The 26,445-nt window shown below is 41.2% G+C and overlaps 1 protein-coding gene and 1 long non-coding RNA gene across 3 annotated transcripts; one reads left to right on the top strand and one right to left on the bottom strand.

Moving 5' to 3' along the window:
- Window positions 1-1,340: 1,340 nt before the first annotated feature.
- FAM8A1 (family with sequence similarity 8 member A1) lies at window positions 1,341-13,219 on the bottom strand. The gene is made up of 5 exons (XM_019028778.3): window positions 12,009-13,219; window positions 10,448-10,568; window positions 8,136-8,259; window positions 7,141-7,280; window positions 1,341-4,869 (listed from the first exon to the last, which is right to left on the bottom strand). The coding sequence occupies exons 1-5, from the start codon at window positions 12,706-12,708 to the stop codon at window positions 4,725-4,727; spliced, it is 1,230 nt and encodes a 409-aa protein (XP_018884323.2). The 5' UTR covers window positions 12,709-13,219; the 3' UTR covers window positions 1,341-4,724.
- On the top strand, window positions 13,195-26,311 carry LOC109027327 (uncharacterized). 2 transcript variants are annotated; one of them, XR_008680760.1, is made up of 4 exons: window positions 13,195-14,364; window positions 22,654-22,721; window positions 23,944-23,996; window positions 25,853-26,311. It is a non-coding gene; the product is annotated as an uncharacterized lncRNA (long non-coding RNA). The 2 variants fall into 2 exon arrangements; XR_008680759.2 differs by lacking the exon at window positions 25,853-26,311 and having other exon boundaries at window positions 23,944-24,374.
- Window positions 26,312-26,445: the final 134 nt, after the last annotated feature.

Raw genomic sequence — 26,445 nt, 5'->3', positions numbered from 1 at the left:
TCAGAGTAGCTGGGGACTACAGGTATGTGCCACCATGCTAAGATTTTTATTTTTTATAGAGACAGGGTCTTGGTATGATCCTCTTGCCGTCTAACATGCTGCAATTACAGGTGTAAGCTACCAAACCCAGCCAGGAATTGTTTTTAATGAAAAAGAATCTCTAAGGGAGGAAAGTCATGTTCAGAAAGTTTAATTGAATAATTAAGTAGGTGTTTTTAATAATTTGGTCGATTGACGAGAGGACTGGTGGCTCTCACTGAATGTACCGTTAGTAGTAGTTGGCAGGGTATGTCAAATATATGTTCTAGGACCCCCATCACCAGAAACGGACTGGATAGGTTCCAAAAGTCTGCATCATCAAATAAGCACCTGGCAGACTGATGCACTGAGGTTTGGGGGTGTCACTTTAAGCAAAGTGCTAGGTTGTTTTGAGTAATTATGATTCCGGGCATTGAGAAAAAGGTACAGTTCAGACCACTGAAAAATGTCTTTAAGCCGCCTATTAACACGTTACAAATTCTCCTCTGAAATTACTTATTATTTTATTACTTGAAATTAGTTATTGAACTAATTTTAACAACATATAACCAGGCCATATGCTGGTTAAGCCTGGGAAGAACTTTTCAATTGGAAAGTATTATTTTACTTTGGAAAAGTAAAATACAATGGAAATTTTATAATGGTTATTTTAGCCGGTGCATTTAATGGAAACTGACAAATTTGGTCTAGTAAAATTGAGAAAATGGAGGTAGTAGGTCTAGCTACACGCATCAGCTGTATGACCATGTCAGTCAGAGACTTCCTTTTGTAATATAGGGCACCTTTGTAAACTTGTCTCAAAAATCTACTGTAGCTCTAAAACAAGTTTGTGGCTAGGCTCATAGCAGCACGTTGTCTACAGGACTTGGACCATCTTTTAGCTACAGTCTAGTTTATCCTTCATTGTCTTTGCCCCTGTTGAGTGAGGAACCCGTTGTTTTGCTTCCTGCCTTCTCTCTGGACCTGTTCATAAAAGTTAGAATGGGAAAGGCTTTTAAGGTCAGAACTGGGTTTAAATTGCCCAGATGAGACTTGTGTGGTGGTTGTGATGGTTAACAACAACTCAACTCTTGAAGGACTGGATTAGTTTAATAGCTTAATTCATGTACAGGTAAATTCTGAGTGTGCCTGCTAAAAGAATATATCCCTAAAGATGGGCGATTCTTTTTTCATAGCTATTTCTGGAAGCATTCTAGTTTACTGCTAAACCCACTGGAAAACCTGTATTTGGAGGCAAGGTCTCCCTAAGCAGGAGATTCTAGAGCAAACTGTCTCAAAGAAATAGACAAAATACAGATGCATCGATGACTAAGTATTTATTGAGACAAATAATACAAATTGGTGGCATACAAATTATTAAAAATAGAATGCTGAATTTTATTTATAGGTGGGCCATCAGATACTGTTTACAGGTTAAGCCTTACTATAATGAACTGCAAAGAAGTATGTATACTGTTTGAAATGGGGAACTTTATCCAGGCAAACATGGGATGTCAAGAGTGGCCTGTGGTACTGGAGACAAGGAATATCAAGTAATTGACATGTTACTTGTCTGTCAGATTTTAATACTGTTACTTAGGCATATTCAAAGAAACAACTGCCTGTTTTAATAGGGATAAGTATATAACGAAAACATTTAATATCCATACCCCCCTCAAAAAGCCCTTTATTCCCAAGTAGCAACTAGTGTAAATTAATTTTCAATTCCTTTCTACCCTTCCTTTGCTAGAAATACTTATGCATAACTAAAACACTGAAGTCACTGAAGGGAACAAATCCTTTTACTGTCACTTGAATCTAAAAACACTCATTTTGTAATTTGGGCGAAGTAGCTCTCAAATATAATGCATTTTTTTCTATCCTATATATATACTTGGGTAAAATCGGAAGGTGAGTGCTTAGGCAGAAATAAGTAACTACTGAACCAGTGGGAGCAAAGTTCAGTTGGGCAATACTCTTTATGATACTGACAAGTGAAGGCTTATTAGTTCCAAAAGTGCTGGCTTTATTTCTGTAGTCACAGAGTAGTCTAAAGGTAAGGCTTACCCAGCTCTTGGCTCCCAAGTTAATGTTATTTATTCAGTATGCCAGATTTTTCTCAAGGTGCATTAGCTACTCAGGATAATTTTACTGGTGGGAACTGAGATTTTCTAGACGCCTAAATTAACTGCCAATTCTGGTTTATCTTAGGGACATGCTCATTGAAACAGTATTCTCACTCAACTTGAATACTAAATTTTGTTCCCTTATTATTTTGTTAAAGTGATGAATATGTTTGTACAATGAAGACAACTTTCTTTTGGCTTTTTAGGCTACAGGTTCAGCATGAGAATTATACTTTGACACAGAAAATCGGGTCTATAAGTGAAATATAATAAAGTGTTCTGGAAAGCAGGAGACTACCTTACAACCCCAAGAGAAAAATATGTGGCACTAAGGTCTGGTTCCTTCCCTCGTTGTTTTGTCATTTTTTTCCAAACTTACTTTGGGAATCAAAATCTTGGTGCAAATACTGAATTCATAAATTGAAACAGACTCTTGGGTTCTATTATAAAGGCAAATAATACTTTTCTATGTATTTTGTAGGGTTATACAGTATAATACCTCGAATCCATGGTTGGATCTGACTGACCCTACATAGATACTAATCTGAATAACTCATATATAGAAAATGTGCAATATTCTAAGTACAAAAAATTAAACTGGACTAGTTTGCTTTTGTTTTATAGTATAAATGAAAATAATCTCGATGGCAAACTATTCAATTATCTGAGCAGAAATTATGAATGAAAGATGTATTCCAGACCTATATGATTGAGGGACATTTCAACTTGAATTCCCCAGCGGCAAAAGTGGTGTATAAACTAATGCTAGTGTATACACTACTAAAGTGCCAAGTTACGTAACATCTCCTAATTTTAAAAATGAAAGATTTTTCTTTTTTTCACCGTGAAGGGCAGTAACACTAAATCTTCCCCCCATGGGTGCAAGTGAATGATTTATTTAGTACATTGATGTACTTAATTATTAGTGTTTCTGGGAAGCTGGATTTGACATAAACTTATTTTGAAAAACACGGTTTATGAAATTTTGTACTAAAATTATTAAGACATTAAGTTTCTATAATCAAATGTGAATATCTGTTGTCACAGTTTTAAACGTCAAAGAAAAACCTTTGAAAATTAATATAGTGATAATAGATATGTGCTGTGTTTGCTGTTAAATTTAAGACCAAGAATTGATCTTAAATTCTTGATTGATCCTTTAAGTAATCAAATTTTGAACTGTGCAATGCAGTTTAGTGTGTCTTTGGAAAACAATGTCAGAGCTGGAGAAAATACCTAAGAATCAAAACTTAAACCATAAATAGTACAGGTATATCTCAGCACAGCTAACTGGGACATCCAGGAAAAGCACACACACATAATAAAACCCCACAATTTTGCTTCAACAGAAGAATAAAGCAAAATGGCAATATACACAGTATGACTTTGCTTAACATTTCCCCCCAAACTTTAGCAGACCCAAAATGAGCTTGAAGACCCTAGAATAATGTCTGGGAATGCTAGTCTCTCTTGCTTTAGAGAGAATAGTCCATAATGGGAAAATTGCTAATATTTCGCAAGCTATTAATAGTACTTAGAGTTAATCATGAAATATTAAGATTTTTTTAACTCCTTGATGTTTCAACAGTCATAGAACTATATAAAATATAAGGAAAGTAGTATGTGAATATGCTGTATATAAATAGAATTTACACTGAGAACACTGAGAAGCACTAATACTTTCTTCATGCTGCACACATACTGGGAATACTTTTACAGTAAATATGCAACTGTTTGATGGAGGTGATTTCTCCCCACATATTTATAGTTTGATTCAGGGCACTGAAAACACTTGCACATAAATTATAAGTTCAATTTACAGTGAAAACTTACTCCCCCACCATTAACAGTAATCACTAACTTACCTTTTAAAAAAAAACCAATTAACATAGCAATATGACTTGATACTTTTTCATCATCATGAGAAACTTGCCCCTAAATACATGTTCAAGCATTAAGAATAGTTGTAAAGTTACATCATTACGAGAGGGAACTGCAGTATGGATTTGAAAACTTCAGGTAAGGGAACTGCTAGGCCTGCCTCACTTGTCCCTTTCTCTTGTAGCCAACTCACCACCTCCTGGGATGGGAGACAGTGGATTATCCAATTTGTGTTCTCATTCCCTCCCCTAAACACCAAAGACAATTTCCCCAAGAAGTGTAAATTAAAAGATGAGTTACATAGGTGTTTACAAAACACAACTGGACATTTTCCATTATTTTGGGATAAACCAAAATAAATTTTAAAGTTTCATTTGGAGATTTCAAAGCTGAAAATGCTTTCAGCAAATTCTTAGATCTTAAGAAGGTACCTTAGATCTTAAGAAAGTATATATTGTCCATTGTTTATAAAATCATTTGCCTTTTTGATCTAAAAATTTTAGTACTTGAATTTAACAGGTTTTTCTTCTGGACAAGTTCTTTGGCATTCAAGTAAAATGAATACTTTCAGAGTAGTCACCTGCATCACTGGAGTGACTGCTTTAATTTCTAAATCATCAGTTAGTGTAACCCAGGGATACTGATGGCCTTGATACATAATTTAGTCTTAGTGTGTGGAAATCAGGGTTTTGGGGGGCATCATCTGACCCCATTTCTTTTTACCACAATGGTTCCTGCTACAATGTCATAAGCTGTTCGATTATGCTGAAAAAACAGCAGTGTGATGAAAGCAGGGAAAAAAGAAGCAATTGAAAAATTCTTGATCAAAGCTCGGATAGTGGACCTAAAAAGTTAAAACAAAAATATCAGGTAATCAAATCACATATAGATTAATGGTATCCCATCAAGTTCAAAATAGACATTTAAAACACAATTATACTTCTCTACAGAAGTCTACAGGGAAAAAGACATTCAAGGTATAGTTGAGAGAATTTTTACCTTTGATATATTTTCAAGTAGCACTGTATCATGATCAAACCACCTGGGCTATTTCTAATAAGACTTCAACAACATAAAAAAAAGTAATAAACATGTCTCAGAATATTGAATTAATGGTTTACAGAGCTTTCTAGTATTTTCTCAGAAGAAATGAACATGAATTCTGAGTACTTTCTGAGTATGCTTACTGTAGTCCCATTTGTCTACCTTATAGAAAAAACATGCATTTTAAAGTACTGTGTGTTCTTTAATCAGCATTTTCCTTTGTGGGATGATCCAGTGATTAAGCAAAGCTTTTAAAAGCTTTCAACAATCACTCAGGATGGAGAATTATCCTACTTATGTTAGATTTCTGCCTTTTAGTGCACTGAAGGGCTGCAGAAAAGTACAGTGGCTAGGAGTGTGGGTTCTGAATCCAGACTAGTTAAATTCAGATCCATCTTCTACCAATTACTAGTTGTATTCCACATCTGCAAAAAGGGAACAATAGTATCTATCTTATGATACTATAGATATATAGATACTACCTATAGTATATAGATAGATACTACCTATAGTATATAGATACTACCTATAGTATATAGATACTACCTATTGTATATAGATACTACCTATAGTATATAGATACTATAGTATATAGATAGATACTACCTATAGTATCTTATGATACTATAGATATAGAACAATAGTATCTATCTTATGATAGATACTGTTAGTCTCTATCTTATGAGGTTGTTAGCATTAAATTAATACATATGCAGTGTTATTAACAGTGCAGGTATATAAAAAGTACTCAATAAACATTAGCCATTACTGACTCTTATTAAAAGAAGTAGGTAGGTTTATAACTACCAATTTTTTTTTTTTTTTTTTTGAGACGGAGTCTTGCTCTGTTGCCCAAGTTGGAGTGCAGTGGTGCAATCTCAGCTCACTGCAAGCTCTGCCTCCTGGGTTCATGCCATTCTCCTGCCTCAGCCTCCTGAGTAGCTGGGACTACAGGGCCCGCCACCACGCCCGGCTAATTTTTTGTATTTTTAGTAGAGACGGGGTTTCACCGTGTTAGCCAGGATGGTCTCGATCTCCTGACCTCATGATCTGCCCACCTCGGCCTCACAAAGTGCTGGGATTACAGGCGTGAGCCACTGTGCCTGGCTATAACTACCAAATTTTAAGAAAAATTTGAAGATGGCAAAACCAAGGTTTCTAGAATCACTTGTTTATATTTCTTGATGTAACAATCCAGCTCTGAATCATTCTGGCAAAAATTGCAGCCAATATCTTGTTTGGCTCAATTGACTACCAGCCACTGACCTCCACAGTTTCCATTATCACTGGTTGTACCTTCCCCCAGCGCTAGATGCCAACAGCTAACCTTGAATACTGGCAGTATTACAAGCTCTCACCTAACAGCAGGAGAAGGATGCACGAATGCATAGCTGTCAAAACTCTACTGCCTATTCAAGATGGAATAATGACAGGTACGGCCAAATGGAGACTCAAGGCAGATTAGTACCTGACCTAACATCCACAGATCCAGAGAATAATAAAGCTGATTGTGGAGCACTAATACAGCATCAACACCCAAATCATCCTCTCGTACTGTGACTTATAATTCATAAAATGATCATCTTGAGGCAGGGCATGGTGGCTCACGTCTGTAATCCCAACACTTTGAGAGGCGGAGGTGGGCGGATCATGAGGTCAGGAGATCAAGACCATCCTGGTTAACACGGTGAAACCCCGTCCCTACTAAAAATACAAAAAATTAGCCAGGCGTGGTGGCGGGCACCTGTAGTCCCACCTACTCGGGAGGCTGAGGCAGGAGAATGGCATGAACCTGGGAGGCGGAGCCTGCAGTGAGCTGAGATTGTGCCACTGCACTCCAGCCTGGGCAACAGAGCGAGACTCCATCTCACAAAAAAAAAAAAAAAATCATCTTGAAAATGTACAGTGTAAAAGAGGTCTACAATCATGTAACACAACTGAAATAAATATTCAAACTTTGTTTTAAACTTAATAAATATAAGCCTATCTACTATGAAGAAAAAAACCCCAATATTCCAAAACACATTATTTTCATAAGTATGTAGTAGATTAAGCTAAGAAAAGGACTTACGTTGTAATGCTAACATTTGAGGAAGGAATCACTAAAACCCGACTTGGTGCAATAAGCACTGATGTATCACATGTCACAACTCGAAGCCCCAGCAGGAACTTCCCTGGGGTAGCTCCACCTGCTCCCCAAATGCAAATTATCTAAGGAAAGAAGGATGATTTAAAAATTACTGGCTCAACTATACCAATTTTAAAGATAAACTTTTCCCACCATATTATTTCATGTTTTAAATTTTTCAAGTTGAAAGAATTGCATAGAATACTCAAAAGTTAACCATTCAACTTTATGCATTTCCGTAGGTCTCTAACATGTCCAATACCACAAGATGTCTGTCTCCTGTAATATTTCTCTATGACTACTATACTTTCTAGTAAGCTGCTTCTGCGGAAAACTACATTGGAAGTTCCACAACCAATTTACAAGTATATTTTTGGACCACAATCTATAAGTGAAATTTTATTTGAGTTTCTAAGACTGAAAAATATTACAAAGAAATTGTAAAATGTCTCTCTTCCAAAAGTTTTTACTTAATGATTAGTTAAAATTTGGAAAAAAAACAGAAAAGTAGACAAGTGGAAAAGACATGAATAATTATAAATTTCTATTACTTTTTCGTCTTGGGCTGATAATCTAAAATTAGATTGTTGGCTGGGTGCAGTGGCTCATGCCTGTAATCCCAGCACTTTGGGAGGCCAAGGTGGGCAGATCACTGAGGCCAGGAGTTTGAGACCAGCCTGGCCTACATGGCAAAACCCTGTCTCTACTAAAAATACAAAAATTAGCCGGGTGTGGTAGTATGCACCTGTAGTCCCACCTACTCAGGAGGCTGAGACAGGAGAATCACTTGAATTCAGGAGGCAGAGGTTGCAGTGAGCCAAGATCACACCACTGCACTCCAGCCTGGGTGACAGAGCGAGACTCTGTCTCAAAAAAAAAATGTAAAAACATAAAATTAGATTGTTAAATATTAATTCTTGCTGAAGTCAGTAGCTTACCTCATAGAAACAAACTAATAATCTGTATATAAGTGCCACAACCATCATTTTCTGCAAGTCTTCCATTGATGTGTCTTCATCGATTTCTTCTATTATATAATGCATAGCAAACTTAGAGATATCCCTACACAAAATAATAGTTTGGGGTTATAAAGAATTAGTTACCAGAACAGTAGCACTGACTTTTTTTTCATTAGTGCAAGTCATACATTTTAATTGAAATTCTAAACTAATCTTTAGATTCCCAACCATCTAGTATCATAAAGCATTCATTAGTTTATTCATCAAATAAACAGCATTATCATGAGCAGACACTGTACTAGCACTGGGGAAATAAGGGTGAATGAATTTGCATGGTCCCTGCTTTCATGGAGGGTCTAACCTAGCAAAGAAAACAGAACAGTAAATAAATAGCAATAATAAAGTGGGATGAGTGCTGTGATGGGGAACCTAGGATACTATGGAAACATATACCAGATACACTTAACCTTGTGAAGGTTTCCCAGAAAAGACAGTTAGATGACGATCTGAAGGATGAAGAGAAGTTAGCCAGACTAAGAAGAGGAAATAACGTTCCAGAAAGAGGGAACAGCAGGAGAGAATGTCTTGGAGAAAGAGAGAATATGATAGAAGCTGTAAGCAGTTTGGTGTGGCTCATATGCTAAATGTGAGAGGTGGCAGTGATTAAGAAATAAAGGCAGGGTGTGGTGGTATGCACCTGTAGTCCCACCTACTTGGGAGGTTGAGACAGCCTCCTGAGTATAAACCACATGATGAAATTCAGACTTTATCCTGCTGGTAAAGAGAAACCATTGAAGGGGCTGAGCATGGTGGCTCACGCATGTAATCCCAGCACTTTGGGAGGCTGAGGTGGGAGGATCGCCTGAGCCCAGGATTTTGAAAGCAACCTGGGCAACACAGACCCCATCTCTAAAAAAACAATAAAAATTTCAAAAAGAGAAACCATTGAAGGGTTTTAAGGTAGGAAAGGAACAGAACCAGGATTTATGATCACTTTGGTTTTATATCAGAGACTGGATTGAGATAAAACAGGAGACTGAGTTACCACTAGAAGGCTTCAGCTATAAAAGCAAGAGACGACAGTAATCGGAGTAGGGAGAAGCAATGATGATAAAAAATGGGCCAGGTGCAGTGGCTCATGCTTGTAATCTCAGCACTTTGGGAAGCTAAGGCAGGAGGATCATTTGAGCCCAGGAGTTTGAGACCAGCCTGGGCAACATAGGGAGACCCCATCTCTACAAAAAACAAATTTTTTTTTAATTAGCTAGGCATGGTGGAGCATGCCTGTGGTCCCAGCTCCTTGTGAGGCTGAGGTGGGAGTGTCACTTGGGCACAGGAGATCAAGGCTGCAGTGAGCCATAATTGTACTACTGCACTCCAGCCTGGGTGACAGAGCAAGACTCTGTCTCAAAAAAAGAAAAATGATTTGGCAGTGAGGAGGTCTGGGGTTGAAAGCTATTCAGGAAATTGAACATAAAGGAGTTGGTATTTCACTGGATGTGTAGTGGAGTGAGAGGGAGGGACAGGGAGGAATCACAGTAACAGGTTTCTGGCAAGGACCCTGAAATTTGACTGCACAGGCTTGTATCTTGACTCTGTCACTTACTACCTTTGTAACATTTTAAGTTCTGTGCTCAACTTTTCATAAACCCAAATTTCAAACTCTATAAAATGGTGGTATTAATCTCTACACCTCATCTTGGTATTAAGATTAAATAAGAATCCACATAAAGAAGTGAGCAAGCTCAATACACGGCATATAGAAAGTACTCAGGAAGTGGTAACTGCTATTATGATTATTGTTAATCTGGAAGGATTACTCAAATAAATGTCTCACTTTGAAGTTCACTTGGAACTTGCCCCACAGTATATGCAATCCCATTTGGAAATGCCATCTAGTTGATTAATTCACCTACCAAAAGCTCTTTATACCTTTGTCTTTAGAGACTCCACAAGATAGCAAGAGGGAACAGGATAGTGAGAGGTAAATTAGTTCCTGGGCTAAAAGAATAGGTGAATAAAATCAAAGCAGGTTTGGAGGCTCTTTTTACCTATTTTTGATAGGTGAGATTCCCACACATCTTATAGAATTCAGTAAGTTATTTTTTTTCCTTTCTAGTTATTTCTTAAAATCAACAAGAAAACAATAAATCTAACAAAGCTCTTATAAAGAAATCATGACACTGACAAGCCCATTATCCATATAGTCACGTGTAGACAAACAGAATGTAATAAAACAAGATCATTAAACAGTAGAAATTAAAACCTTTCTGCAAATGTCCCCAACTTACTTTATCCCACTGAGGTGCATAATGCTTAAGACAATGGTTGCTTTTATAAAGAAGAGAATAAAGAAATCCACCATCTCTGCCATAAATCTGTGGGCCAAGGATGGAATAACATATTCTCTGCCTGTAAATTAAAAAAAAAAAAAGTTAGGAAAAACGAATCATTTCACATAAGCCTTGGAACACAAGCCATGTAATGAATTGCTAAAGAAAGTCAAGGTACAACTTAATAAAAAATATTTATAACCATGCAGCAACTACTGATATTGATTCCACCAAGAATCCATGTTACTAAAATAGAGTAACAGAGACTCCACTATTTACTGAGCTTAAAGTTTGCTTTCATCACCTTAACGTTTAAAAATTGATTTCAACACGTCTGTAATCCCAGCACTTTAGGAGGCCGAGGCGGGCAGATTGCTTGAGGCCAGGAGTTCGAGACCAGTCTGGCCCTGGCCAACATGGCGAAACCCCGTCTCAACAAAAAATACAAAAATTAGCCGGGCGTGGTGGCGCATGCCTTTAGTCCCAGCTACTAGGGAAGCTGAGGTGGCAGAACGGCTTGAACCTGGGAGGCGGAGGTTGCAGGGAGCCGAGATCGCCACTGCACTATCCAGGCTGGGCGATAGAAGCAGACCTTGTCCCCCCCCCCCCCCCCCACTTTCCCCCTAGAAAACTGATTTCACAGATAAATTCCACTACATTTCACTAGGAATTCTAATGAGGAGAATCCAGGTGATCACATCTAAGTCACACAAAATTAAACATTTTTTAGTACAAATCAAGGTTAAATATTGGCAATTAGTATAAAGTAAATCCCTGTAATCCCCCCCCCCACCACCCGTTTTTTTAGTTTGTTTTGCTTTCTTTAAAATAAACCCAGTGAGTATCAATCTGTCATCCTAAATTCTGACTGGGATCAGAGGCATCAACTAGTTCTTGTCCCATCTATCTGTGGCTAACTAAAATAAACGAAAAGTCTAACTAATAGTTTAAATAGTAAACTAAGAAGTGTAACTAATTCAAAATATTCTAGTTCACACACAGAAGCAAAAACAATTACACAATATACAAGATATTGATCAAATGAAGCTTTGACCCAATCAAAACTTCCTAACTCCACTTGTATCCATGTCGATCTCCTTTTACATCCGTTCAGTTCCACTGTCCTAAGTAGCCAATGTCTGAATAATTTTCAGCATTACCAGTCGAGCCCCTCCAAAAGTGGGTTTGCCATTTGCGAATTTACCTTTGGCCCTCACTGCAGAGCGTGAAAACCAAAGGAAGAGGATGGTTTGAAGAGCAATTTCTTTTCACGAATAAACAACTAGTCCCATGAGTAAGGGAATCAATTTGGAGTGCCAGGTCTAAAGGAAGAAGAAACTGTATTGCCTCCTTGTACATTTTGGGAATTTAGGGCCTGGACAAACGATAGCCAGTGAACGGGCAGGATAGTCAATCAGAGTAGAAGCAGCAGGTACAGGTCTAAAAAGCGTGCCAGCTCTACCCCACAGGCCCCCGAAAACCCTTCTACTCCGCCCAGCCTCCACCTCGCGCTTCTCACCTGCCTGTCGCCCGGTCTCGCTCGGGCTTCGCGAAGGGGCTGCGGATCCTACTCTCGTCACTGGAGTGGCCCGGACCGACGCCTGCACGTGAGGAGCCCGGGGTCCCAGGCCCGCGACTGGAGCAGGGGTGCTGATGCCGGCAGCTGTCCGCGGGTCAGGCCCCGCGGCCCCGGGGCTCAGGAAGTAGAAGGGGTTGTAATAGCCCAGCTGCGGGGGCGGCGGCGCCGCGGCCTGGGGGACTGCAGCGCCGCCCGAAGGGAAGCTCTGCGGGGAGGGCTGGGGGCTGCAGTAGGCTGGGAAGGCGGCCAGGCCGCTGTGCCAGGTGAGGTAGCCGCAGTAGGACTGCCACAGCCACTCGTGCACTTGCCGGGAGTACTCGCGGGCGCTCAGCCGAGCCGGTCTCTCTCGTGGCGCCGCGGCTTCGGGCGCCTCGCAGCCCGCCTGCTCCTGCAGCTCTGCACCGGAGCCGGAGGCCGCCTCCCCGCGCTTCCTGAGCTCGCGCGGCGGCTCCAATTTGTCGGCTGCGGCGGCGGCCGCGAGGCCCGGGGCTGTGGGCCGGCCCGGGGCCTGGGGGTCGTCGCGGGGGCATGGGACGGCGGTGGTAGGACGGCCTCTCAGGGAAGGGACGGGCTCGTGGTCCCCTCCGCCATCGTCCTGCCCGGGAGGGTGGCCTCGGGCTTCCTCGGGCCCCTCGGCCATCGTCGCCTCAGCAGCACCCTCAGGGATACCTGTCACTGCTCCGTTTCCCTCCCCCAATGGCCCCTCCCCAACAGCCCCGTCACCACCGCAGCAGCCGCAGGCGTCAACAATCCCCCGCCGGAAACGGAAGCCCCACCCCTCAGGAGCAACGCCCGCCGCCAGGCGGAGCTGGGAAGGGAGGGCGGGGAGGTGCGTCTGCAGTCCCGGGTTCGGGCCCTAGTAGTCGGTGGCTGGTCGGCGACTGGGACCAGACCGTCGCCTCCTCCCTTTTACAGCTTTAAGTCTGTGACCCGAGGCGTCTCTGTATATTCCCGTGGGGTTGGGCCTAGTTGTCCTGGGAGAAACTAGATGGATGAGGAGCATTTCCGAGACAGGTCCCAGGGCCAGCGCAGCCTTTTCTGTTGCAGAACCGCGACTGTTGTTTTGGGCTCCAGGCCGGAGGGTTTGTTGCTTGTGTTCATTCCAGTTAACCATTAGTACTCGAGAAGGTGGTACAGAACGCATCTATCCCCTTAGAAGAAAAGAAATTAAAAGCCAAACTAAACTGGGATATATATTAATATAGGAAAGTACCACTGAGACGTAGGAAAGTGTATTAAAATATAACCAGTGAGGTGCTATGTATAATTCAGAGGAAGGGGAAATTATACATGGGCCAGACTACTGACAAAAGGCTCCAAAGCCTGGGATACGCTTGAGGGCCTTTCCATAACACAAAATGAAAAGGAACCTAAATTTGAGACTAGATTTGAGGAAAAGCACAGTTCCGCTGCAGTAGAAAGCGTCTGTCTACCGCAGTGGAAAGTAAGTTTTCGTAAATGCAGACTAGCTCCAGGGTGAGGACAGAATCTAGCTTTTAAATCAGTATAATCTCTCTTCTTTTACATTTGAAAATCTCTGCCGCGATATGTTATTGTATCCCCAGCACCATACAAAGGACGTACAAGGGCCAAATACTGTGGGAATATTTATTAATGATATTAATGATGATGCTGTCCGGGCCAAGGGAAAACTTCCGCTTTACCTTCTGAAGTTTCGCTGAAAGTCACTGACAGGAGGCACTTAATAGGAGAAAAGACATAGACATTGATTTGACCATCGTTTTATGTGACACGGGAGCCTTCAGAATGAAGACCCAAAGATAACAAGGGAAATCGTGTATTTGTATGCTTAGGTTCAACAAAGCATGGACAGCCGTATAAAAAAATGACAAGGCCGGGCGCGGTGGCTCACGCCTGTAATCCCAGCACTTTGGGAGGCTGAGGCGGGCGGATCACAAGGTCAGGAGATCGAGACCATCCTGGCTAACACAGTGAAACCCCGTCTCTACTAAAAATACTAAAAATTAGCCAGGCGTGGTGGCGGGCGCCTGTAGTCCCAGCTACTCAGGAGGCTAAGGCAGGAGAATGTCGTGAACCCGGGAGGCGGAGCTTGCAGTGAGCCGAGATTGCGCCACCGCACTCCAGCCTGGGCGACAGAGCGAGACTCCGTCTCAAAAAAAAAATGACTGGACAAATAACACTCTGATGCAAACAGGCAAGAAAACCCAGCAAGGCCTATCTAGATTCTCCTTGGCCTGTCTGCAGCATTCATTCCTTCTGGGTACGGAACAGGACCCTCTGGAATGGGGGCTGTGGCCTACAACAGTTAAACAAGGTAGGTCAGATAATCTTTCTTTTCTTTTCCTTTTTTTTTTTTTTTTTGACAGAGTTTTGCTCTTGTCGCCCAGGCTGGAGTGCGATGGTGCGATCTCGACTCACTGCAACCTCCCCCTCCCGGGTTCAAGTGATTCTCCTGTCTTAGCCTCCCGAAGTAGCTGGGATTACAAGCGCCCGCCACCACGCCCAGCTAATTTTGTTTGTATTTTTAGTTGAGACGGGGTTTCACCATGTTGGCCAGGCTGGTCTTGAACTCCTGACCTCAGGTGATCCACCCGCCTCGGCCTCCCAAAGTGCTGGGATTACAGGCGTGAGCCACTGCGCTCTGCCAGATAATTTCTCTATGTCCAATATTTGCACAGAAAGGGGTGCAGGGAGGTTAGAGTAATATTTTTAGGTTTGTGGCTGGCTTTGGGAAAGGGTGGGGTTTTGGTTTCTATGCCCTGCTTTGGGAAAGACGGATTCCAGTTTCTATGACTAGCCTTGGGGGTGGGGGTGGGGGGAAGAATGGGATTGAGAGACAGGAGGGTTGGAGAAGGTGGGAAAAATATTTTGCTTCTGAGGTCTTCATTTTGGGGTATTGTTTTCTGAGTTCCAACAATGCCCAGGGTCATTCTTTTTTTTTTTCTTTGTTTTTTTAAAGACAGGGTCTCACTCTGTCACCTAGGCTGGAGTGCAGCAGTGTAGGCACTCCTCACTGTAGCTTTGACCTCCCAGGTTCAAACTATCCTCCCACCTCAGCCCGAGTGACTGGGACTACAGGCACGTGCCACTGCCCCCGGCTCATTTTTTTCATTTTTTGTAGAGAGGGGCGTCTCACTGTGTTTGTTGCCCAGGCTGGTCCCAAACTCCTGAGCTCAAGCAATCCACCCGCCTTGTCCTCCCAAAGTACTGAGATTACAGGTGTGAGCCACCACGCCCAGCCCCAGAGTCATTGTTGGCTTTATTCTGGGAGATATAAAAAGCCATAATTTTTTTCCTTTAAAAGCTAATGATCTAAGTTCAAGGGACAGACTGTCAAGAAAATTGAAAACTTATTCAAGAATTCAAAATAAGGGAAAGATTATGGTAGCCTATAGCTAGAAAAGTTTACCCTTACAGATTTCATTTTAAAATCAACTATGAGAAAATTTTAATGTTTAAACAAGCATTCCAAGTTGGGGTGAGGGAAGAAAGAGAAACAGAAACAAAGAAATAAATGTGGCTTGGAATGAATGAAATATGATTATTGGAGACATGGACTTTGTTTTGAATACCACTGTTTATGTAACACCTGGCACAGTGTCACTGTAAAGATATAAAATGATATGAAACATGAAACAGCAAAACAAGTCAGAAGAAAAACTCAGGAATGAAGTAACAGAACTTGGGAAAGAGTTAGAAATAAAAGAAAAACTGATTTCAGAAAACAGGACTAAAATACAAGGAATAAAAGAATAAGAAAATACAATAGTGTCTGAAAAGAACTACAATTTGAAAGAGTTTTTTAATCAAAAATAAATGTAAACAGAAATAATTTGAGAGAAATGATAAATATTGAAAATAGGCAAAGAAGATCCAACATATAGAAGTTCTTGATAAAGAAAACCCAAGACAGGTAACAGAACTAATTATAACACATTATAATTCAAAAAAATTTTTTTCTGAAATACATATATATATATGTATCCTAACATTTCTCACACACACACACACACACTCTCAGAGTCATGAATCACTTAACAACAGGGATATGTTCTAAGAAATGCATCATTAGGCGACTTTGTCCTTATGGGAACACCATAGACTGTACTACTTACACATACCTATATGGTACAGCCTACTATATACCTAGGCTATATGGTATAGCCTATTGCTCCCAGGCTACAAACCTGTACAGCATATTAATGTACTGATTACTGCAGGCAGTTGTAACACAGTGGTATTTGTACATCTAAATATATCAAAACATAGAAAATACAGTAAAAATACAGTATAAAGGGTTAAAAATGATACACCTGTGTAGGGCACTTACTATAAATGGGGCCTGCGGGACTGGAAGTTGCTGTGGGTGAGTCAGTGGTGAGTGAATGTGAAGGCCTTGGACATCACTGCACACTACTGGAGACTTGATAAAAACTGTACACTTAGGCTACACTAAATTTATTTAAAATTTTTTTTCTTCCACAATAAATTACCTTTAGTTTATTTCAACATTTTACCTTACAAAGTTTTTGATTTTTTAAAAACTTTTCAACTCTTTTGTAATAACACTTGGCTTAAAACACAAACACATTGTACAACTGTACAAAAATATTTTCTTTGTATCCTTATTCTATAAGCTTTTTATTTTTAAAGTTTTTGATAATTATTATTTTTTTTACTTTTTAAGCTTTTTTTGTTACAAATGAAGACACAAACACACATTAGCCTAGGACCATACAGGGTCAGGATCATCAAAATGTCACTAAGTGATTGCGCCACTGCACTCCAGCCTGGGTGACAGCAAGACCCTGTCTCAAAATAAAATGAAATAAAGATGTCATTAGGCAATAGGAATTTTTCAGCTCTGTTATAATCTTGTGGGATCACAGTGGTATATGACATTCATTGTTGACCAAAATGTCATTATGCAGCACATGACTATATACATATATCTATATGTATATAGATATATAGATATATAGATATATAGTATGAAATGCCAAGTCCCACTAAAAGAAACAAGGGGTTCTAGGTTTAGGGCAGGAAATGTATGGAATGAGCATGAAATATCTTATTATACTAGAGAGCAGAGAAATGATTAAAGACTTCTGGAGTCATGTCCAAAGGACCCAGCCAACTAGAAGAGGCTCCTATTGGCCATGGATAGGACAATTTGAGTTTCAATAAAGGTAATAATTAGAATGGACTGAAACCCATCATATATGTTTAAATATATAAATTCATAATAACGTGTAGTTTTACCAAAGGGATTAAAACTGAGTGTGCTCAAGCTTCTTGACCCAACTGCCAGTTTACAGAAATAGAGGACAAAGGAGCATACTGAAATATGCCATGAGTGTGCAATCTGCAAAATCCAGACCATGGGGAACCCTGCAAAGTAAACAACTGGGTTATTCAATATATATATAATAAGTGGGGGGGGGGGTAAGAAATAGAACCTATAGCTTAAAGGAGGCATAAAAGACATTAAATTAATGAGCAAGACTATAATGTCTAGAGATATACTTAAATGCAGAAAGAAGTGGTTATTTAAAAAGTCAGGGTAGTGATGGGGGTGAAAGGAGTTTGTGATTGGGATGGAGCACATGGACAGGCTTCTGGTGTGGCTGACAAAGTTCTATTTCTTGGTTTAGGAAGTGATTACAAGGATGTTCACCTTATAATAAACCATAAAGCTGCTGAAGAAACTGACAAAAATGGGGAGTTTTCTACTCATATACCCTCACTCTAAACTCCAAAAGAGATATATATATATATATATATATATACTTCATAAGAAGGAAATGCAACTGAGAAGCATGGAGTCAGATGCAAAAATAAATGACTATGAAAATTAGACCCTGCAAGACTAATTCCTGAGTTAAACAAGTTTGAGAAAAATAGTCTGTAAAAGCATGATGAATTGACCACATGTACTTATCTCCCTTCCAAAACACTCATTGAAATAAAACAAAGGAATAAAGTTACAAACCTACAAGGTAGATGTATTTTTGCAAGGTAGAAGGTCCTTGAGTGAAGGAGAGGTTCAGAACTTGGAGGTATATGGTACTTTGGAAACTGGAAGTAAAGCACAGTGCTTAAACGAAGCAGATTAAACAAAAGTCTGTATGCTGAATAGTGGCTCCTCATCCTCCAATTTTTCTCCAGCCCTGCTCTTGGAATAACTCCTAAGCAGATACTGAAGTATTCTTTCAAGAGACTCAATGGTCCCAGAAAATATCTTTTTTTATGGTGCTATTTGGAGTCCAGAAATAAAAAGTTTGTTTTGCCAGTTTATCACTCTACCCTGGAACTTACCAGCAACTGGCAGATAAAAAAATAACAGAGTAGGCTGGGCACAGTGGCTCATGCCTGTAATCCCAGCACTTTGGGAGGCCGAGGTGGGCAGATCATAGGGTCAGGAGTTTGCGAGCAGCCTGGCCAATATGGTGAAACTCGGTCTCTACTAAAAATACAACAATTAGCTGGGTGTGGTGGCACGTGCGTGTAGTCCCAGCTACTCAGGAGGCTGAGGCAGGAGAATCACCTGAACCCAGGAGGCAGAGGTTGCAGTGAGCTGAGATCACACCACTGCACTCCAGCCTGGGTGACAGAGCGAGACTCTATCTCAAAACAAACAAAAACAGAGTATCAGTAAGAAAAGAAGTCTTAACAACAAAAATAAAATCTATAAATTATGATATGTTTGATCTTTTGAGAATAATATTGAGCATTTGACAAACTTTAAAAAATAGTTGGATAGATATGCAGAGATTTAAAAATATTTAAATATTTGAAAAAAGAAAAGCAATCACTAACACCAGGAAAAGCAAAAACAAAACCAAAAAACCCCAAAACAACAACCCAAATAAGGAAACATAGTCATAAATTACTTGGCTCATCATTGAATAATATTTACAGTCAAAGCAACAGCAATACTACTATTTTTTTTTTTTTTTGAGATGGAGTCTTGCACTGTCACCAGACATGTGCATGCAATGGCGTGATCTCGGCTCACTGCAACCTCCGCCTCCCGGGTTGAAGCAATTCCCCTGCCTCAGCCTCCCGAGTAGCTGGGATTACAGGCGCCCACCACCATGCCCGGCTAATTTTTTGTATTTTTTTTAGTAGAGATGGGGTTTCACTATGTTGGCCGAGCTGGTCTCGAACTCCTGACCTTGTGATCCACCCACCTCTGCCTCCCAAAGTGCTGGGATTACAGGCGTGAGCCACCGTGCCCAGCCCCAGCAATACTACTATTTTAACCAAAAGTGTGATGTATTTAGTTATAAAGGATGGGAAACACAGGAAGTGGGGTAAGGTGTGAGTTAGCTGAAAGCTGACCTCTTATGAAGTCAGTAGATGATTACATTTGAAACTGATCTTTAAAAATTGAAGTAAACACCTTATTTAGAAATATGGAAGCAAGTAAAGGAAATATCAGATTAAACAACTCAAATAGTTGAAATTATTCAGGATCACCTTTGTGGAAATTAAATAAAGGCTTCTTCAAGACACACTTGTCAGTGTCCTGATTTTGTAAAAAGCAAAAATAACTTACTGTCCTGTGTAAGAAAATAAACTGCCTAACAATGAGCTTGTTTCAGGGAGCAGAAAGGGGACTGGGAGTGGGGAAAAGCTGGGATAGGGTATTGCCATCAAAATTGCTGTTTGATTTTTTAAAAACAATTGCTCCCATTAAAAAAAAAAAGTAAGGCTGGCATCAGGTATGGCTGAATAGAGAGGGTTCAAATAGTGTCATCAGGATCTGGTTTCTGTCTTAGCAACGCAGACTCTCCTGTTAGGATCAAAAGATGGCTTCAGCCTTTACATTCTTTTTATTTGTTTGTTTATTTATTTATTTTTTTGAGATGAAGTCTCGCTCTGTCACCCAGGCTGCAGTGCAGTGGTGCAATCTTGGCTCACTGCAACCTCGGCCTCCCGGGTTCAAGCAATTCTCCTGCCTCAGCCTCCCGAGTAGCTGGGATTACAGGCGCCTGCCACCCTGCCCATCAGCCTTTACATTCTCTTTATATTTTTAGTCTTGAGAAGGAATGAGCTTTCCTTCTGGGTGAAAAGCTGTGGGCTAATAAATGAAGCCCGAGTCCATTAAGGGACAGGAGAGCCAAGGAAAGAAAACTTAACAGGACCAAGTGAGAAGAGAGAAGAGAACAGAAGAGAAGAGAGAAGAGAAGAAGGAGGAAGGGGGAGGTGGAGTAAGAAAGAAAGAGGGAGGGAGGGAAGGAAGGGAGAGAGAAAGAAAGAGGGAGAAGGGAGGAAGGGAGAGAGAAAGAGGGAGAAGGGAGGGAGGGAGAGAGAAAGAGGGAGAAGGGAGGGAGGGGGGGAAAGAGAAGAAAGAAAAGGAAAGAAAAAAGGAAGAAAAGAAAGAAAAAAGAGAAAGAAAAAGGAAGAAAAGAAAGAAAAAGAAAGAAAAGGAAGAAAAAGAAAGAAAGAAAAGAAAGACAAACATCTAAAATGTAGCAGAAAAGTTAAGCAAAATGGAGGTGGAGAAAAGCCCACAGAACCGAAGAGGAACTTACTGACTTGGGGAGAACAGGTCTATGAAGTGGTGGAAGCCAAGTTTATCTATTGCAGTGATTTTCAACCTACATCTGAAAACTTTTTAGAAGTGCAGATTGTTAGGTCCCACATCTCACCTTCTGAATCAGAAACTTTGGGCCTGGGGCCCACCACTCTGTGTTTTAACCAGACCTCCATGTGATTCTGATGAACACTAAAGTTGGAGAACCATTGATCTAGGCCAGTGGGCTTTCTTCGTTGGCAGTGTAAATTGGTAGAATCTCTATGTAGGGCAATTTAATAGTATCAGTCATAATTAGAAATGTGGACCAGGTGTGGTGGCTCACACCTGTAATGCTAGCACTTTGGGAAGCCGAGGCAGGAGGATTACTTGAGTCGAAGAGTTCAAGACCAGCCTGGGTAACACAGTGAAACCCTGTCTCTATAAAAAATTTAAAAACTAGCCAAGCGTGGTGGTGGATGCCTGTAGTCCCAGCTACTCTAGAGGCTGCAGTGGGAGGATCTCTTGAACCTGAGACGCTGAGGGTCCACTGAGCTGTGACCACACCACTGCAGCATTATTTGATTGTAAACTTAATATAACTAGCAAGCTGGTAAAACCTGTAGTGGCATATCTATACCGCAGACTGCTGCATACCACCTACAACCCCACCGGTCTCCCTGCCTCCCGTCTTCTCCAGCCTTGACCTGCTCCAATTCATTTCCTGCACTGTTACAGCGAGATCCTCTACATTCAGATAATCAGTTAAGAGATTTTTCCTGAGTCCTGCCCTTTGCTTCTCCAAGTGGTTGATACTGGAAAAGATGACCTTCTTCCAAGCGGATCAGGTCTTTGTGCAGAAGCATGCATTTAGTAGTCTCAGTAACAGAGCTACATTAGAAAGCTTTTGTAATTGTTATTCAATGTTTGGGATTTCAGATCCAAGCTAGAACATTTTACTGCAAACACATTGGATACTTTTAGCTAATATAGGAAGCAAAATTGCAGAAAGTTGGCTTGGTCTTTATTGAATCCTTACTTGCTCTGGCCTCTGAGGTTTGAGAGCAGAGTGAGAGGGGGACAGGGACCATTTGGGTGTGTAGTTGAACAGCTTTTGTTTTTTACTGCCCAACATCCTTTCCACCTTCCAGGAACAGCATCTTGCTTATGCTTAGGAAAACTACCCCTCTCTCATTCTTTTGATTCTTGCACAGATGGAACCGTCAAACCCGATTCCACCTGCCTGCTCCCTCCACCTTGGATATAGGCCAATCAGATTTTTGTCTCCATAGAATCTGAATCTCGAATGATGACTGCAAGTGGTTGAAGATCTATCATTACTCTTTCTTCAGACTATCCCTGGTTCCTGATCATTTCAAGGCCCAATTTTTTACCTTTCCCTTTGATTATGTGAGTGAACCAATATCTTATGGTATTTTTTTCCTTATTATCCAGAGTCAGATTCTTCGGATTGTAACCAAAGAATAGTAACTATGACAGGATCATAATCACAAGAGGGTGTACCAGCTGAACCATATGAAATAGACTTCTCTCTTCCTATTTAGCATCTCTTTGGAGAACAGTGCCACCCCACATTCTTAATCTATGTGGTTCAGATGAAACTGACTCCACCCTTATGGTCCTGGAAGTAGGCACAAGAGAGAATTGCATCCCCCTAGCCTCAGGTTCAGGGATAAGAATATGATGTGATTGGGCTACATAGAGACATCTCTGGGATTCTGTAGCAACTGAAGAGATACTTTCTGTTCACTGGACTGCTAGGTACATGTAAGGATGGGATGGGCCTATAGCTGCTAGTGGCTATTTTTGCTGCCACATGAATTAACCTTATGGGAAACTGAAACCAACACACAGAAAAGTGGAACCAAGAGATGGAGAAACAAAGGAAGTTCCCTTATGACATACTTCTGTCCTGGATCCAACTATGCCTGAAACCATATTGAATTTTAATCTTGAAATATAGAGTTGCTTAAGCTTTTTCCTTTGTTTCTGTTACAGCCAAAAGAATCCAAACAGAGTAGGATTCTAAAATTCTTTACATTATTTCCCTTTCCTTGTCAGTGAACTAAAGGGCTCCCAAGATCTCTCCTGCAGCATTTTCCTTGAGAAGGAGGAAGCTTTGCATCTCTGTAAGTATAGGTTGAGTATCCTTTATCTAAAATGCTTGGGACTAGAAGTGTTACAGATTTCAATTTTTTTTTTTTGGATCCTGGAACATTTGCATATATGTAACGAGATATCTTGGGGATGGAACTCAAGTCTAAACATGAAATTCATTTATTTTTATTTATATATATATTTTTTGAGATGGAGTCTCGCTCTTGTCCTCCAGGCTGGAGTGCAATGGCACAATCTTGGCTCTCTGCAACCTCCACCTCCCGGGTTCAAGTGATTCTCCTGCCTCAGCCTCCCGAGTAGCTGGGACTGCAGGCATGCGCCATCACACCCAGCTAATTTTTGTATTTTTATTAGAGACGGGGTTTCACCATGTTGGCCAGGCTAATCTCGAACTCCTGACCTCAGGTGACCCGCCCACCTCAGCCTCCCAACGTTCTGGGATTACAGCCGTGAGCCACCACGCCCGACTCATTTATGTTTTATATAACCTTATTAACATAGCCTGAAGACAATTTTATGTAATATTTTGCATAATGTTGTGCCTGAAAGAAAGCTTGAGTACATTGATCCATCAGAAAGCATAAGTGTCACTATGTTAGCCACCCATGTGGACAGTCTGTAGTTGTTTGGCATCACCATCATTCCTGACTGAATTTATGTGCTACTGATGAGCAATCTTTTTTTATACTTAATTCAAACATAAGTATGTAATAGTAAAAAATATGCTGTTAATGAAAAATGAAAAAACGGGAAAAATTTTAGTGAAAAAAATAATGAGTAAAGGTTAAGCAGCACAGTAGCACCATCAGAATACCTGAATAGCTGGAAACAACAACAAACGATGGTAGGCTTTTAGTATCCACTACAATGCTGTTTTGATTAAAAGGTTATTGCATGGCTGGGCGTGGTGGCTCGTGCCTGTAATCCCAGCACTTTGGGAGGCCGAGGTGGGCGGATCACCTGAGGTCAGGAGTTTGAGACCAGCCTGAGCAACATAGCGAGGCCCTGTCTCTACAAAATATTTTAAAAATTAGCCGGGTATGGTGGCCACACCTGTAGTCCCAGCTACTCTGGAGGCTAAGGTGGGAGGATCTCTTGGGCCCAGGAGTTCGAGGCTGTAGCGAGCCGTGATAGTGCTGCTGCATTTCAGCCTGGGTGACAGAGCAAAAACTTGTCTCAAAAAAAAAAGGCTACTGCACACTGTACCCTGTATTTTTGTATTTTTTTTTTTAGGTGAGAAGAAACATCAGAAGCAGTTGAAAGACCAGGATGTGGGTCCTCCAGGGGTGAGGAGGCATTCTGAATCAACTGTGTGTTCTACACCTGCATTTTAACTGTGACCTGTCACATGAGGACAAGTGTGGAATTTTCCACTTTTGTGCCATGTCGGTGCTAAAAAAGTTTTGGATTTTGGAGCATTTTTAATTTCAGATTTTTCAGACTAGGAATGCTCAACCTGTATTTCCTCTCAACAAACTTCCTTGGAGCTGAGTCATAAAATATTCAAGTGCTACCATCTGGCGTCGCTCTTGAAGGCATTCCTCATCATTGATTACAAGGCCGTGCCTGTGTCATAGACCAGTGATGCTCATGCTTTTCCCTTGGAGGAGGAGCTATTTGTCACCTGGGCATTCTGCTCAGCCGCACCGTAGGAGTCTGCTCTCATTCCCCTGTAGTCTGTCTGCAGTCATTTCAGGAATGCTCTGCACCAGTGGTTCTTGATTTTGACTGCACACTAGAATCTTGGAGGAGTCTCTAAAAAACACCCATGTCTAGGCCCACCCCTAAAGATTCTGATTTAACTGGCTTTTTTTAGGACCCCACCATCCATATTTTCTAAATACCCTCCAGGCAATTCTACTGTGCAAGCAGAGTGGAGAGTCACTGGCATACACTGTGGCTCGAGATAGCCCCAGCTGGTTCTAAACAGAGTGACTCTGTTTTCCCTGAGTTTCCTCGGCTGAGTGTGTAGACTTTCTCTACCCACTCTAGTCACAAATTCACTTCTGTACTCATTTACTAAGCATTTTAAGTGCTGGATACTATGACAGGTATTGGGAATGCAAAGATGAGTGAAACACCATTTTGGTTGTTGAGAGTATGACAGACTAGATGGGAGAGACTGCCAGGTAAACAGGTACAAGGGTCAAGTGTGAACCCAAAGGAGGGAGTGGTCAGTTCTACCTTTGAGAGACAGAGGTGACAACTGGGAAAGGCTTTAGAGAGGAAGTGGCTTTGAGTTGAGTCTTAAAAGTATTATAAGAACATGGGCCAGGCACGGTGGCTCACGCCTGTAATCCCAGCACTTTGGGAGGCTGAGGCAGGCGGATCACGAGGTCAGGAGATCGAGACCATCCTGGCTAACACGGTGAAACCCCGTCTCTACTAAAAATACAAAAAAATTAGCCGAGCATGGTGGCAGGTGCCTGTAGTCCCAGCTACTCGGGAGGCTGAGGCAGGAGAATGGCATGAACCCGGGAGGCGGAGCTTGCAGTGAGCCGAGATCCCGCCACTGCACTCCAGCCTGGGTAACAGAGTGAGACTCCGTCTCAACAACAACAACAAAAAAGAACATGGTAGGTGGCTAGGTGTGGTGGCTCACACCTGTAATTCCAGAGCTTTGGGAGGCTGAGGCAGGAAGATTGCTTGAGCCCAGGAGCTAGAGACTAGTCAGGGCAACATAGCATGACCCCATCTCTATGAAAATTTTTTAACAAATTAGCTAGTGGAGTGGTACACAGCTGTAGTCCTAGCTACTTGAGAAGCAGAGGCAGGTGGATTGCTTGAACCCAGGAGTCTGAAGTTACAGTGAGCTATGGTCACACCACTACACTCCAGCCTGGGTGACAGAGCAAGACCCCATCTCTAATTTTAAAAAAAAAAAAGAGAGAGACAGAGAGAACATCGGAGGGAAGCTGATCTCAGGGGAAGGGCAACATGGGCAAAGTTCACAGAAATAGCCAAGCTGATACTTACAGTGTGAGGTACATCTGAATAGAGACAAATCTGGAAAAGTAGGGAGGGGTTGGTTTATATAGGGCTTTGGTCCCATGTGAGGGAGTTTGCACTTTATCCTGTAGACAGCAGAAGTTATAAAGGGCTTTAACGAGGGAGATAAATCTGGTCATATTTGTTTTTTCAGAAATATCTCTCTGGGAACAGTGTGGAAGATGGATTGGAATGGTGTAAAATTGAAGATGTGGACTCCGGTTGGGAGACTATACCCTAGATAAGATGAAGAGAACTTGAAGCAAGACAATAGCAATGGGAATATAAAGGAGAGGAAACATTTGAGTGAAATTAAGGAAGCACAATCTGCAGACTGTTTTCTTTTTTTTAAGAGTCAGGATCTCCCTATTTTGCCCAGGCTGGTCTCAAAGTCCTAGGCTCAAGCGACCCACCTACCTCAGCCTTCCAAAATGCTGGAATTACAGGGGTGAACTGCCTCACCATGCCTCAGTCTGCAGAATTTGATGACTGAATGTATTTGGAGAGAGTCTGTGGCTTGGATGACTGGGTGAGTGGATTGTGATGCCGTTCATGGAAATGAAGAAGGCAGGGGAAGGGAGGAGCAAGAGGGTGGAAGTGGGGCAGTGGGGTGCTGGTGGGCCATCCAAGGGACACCAGCTCTTGAATATGTTGCACCTGTAAAGATACAGATTGATCATTCAGAAATAAAGAAGAGAAAGCAAAAGCAAAAAAGTTTTAAAATAAAAAAGAATACAGATTGAGAGA

The sequence above is a fragment of the Gorilla gorilla genome, chromosome 5 (assembly GCF_029281585.2).
Source record: "Gorilla gorilla gorilla isolate KB3781 chromosome 5, NHGRI_mGorGor1-v2.1_pri, whole genome shotgun sequence".
NCBI lineage: Eukaryota > Metazoa > Chordata > Mammalia > Primates > Hominidae > Gorilla > Gorilla gorilla.
Note: the sequence above shows the minus strand (reverse complement) of the source record. Positions and strands in the feature narration are given on the sequence as shown.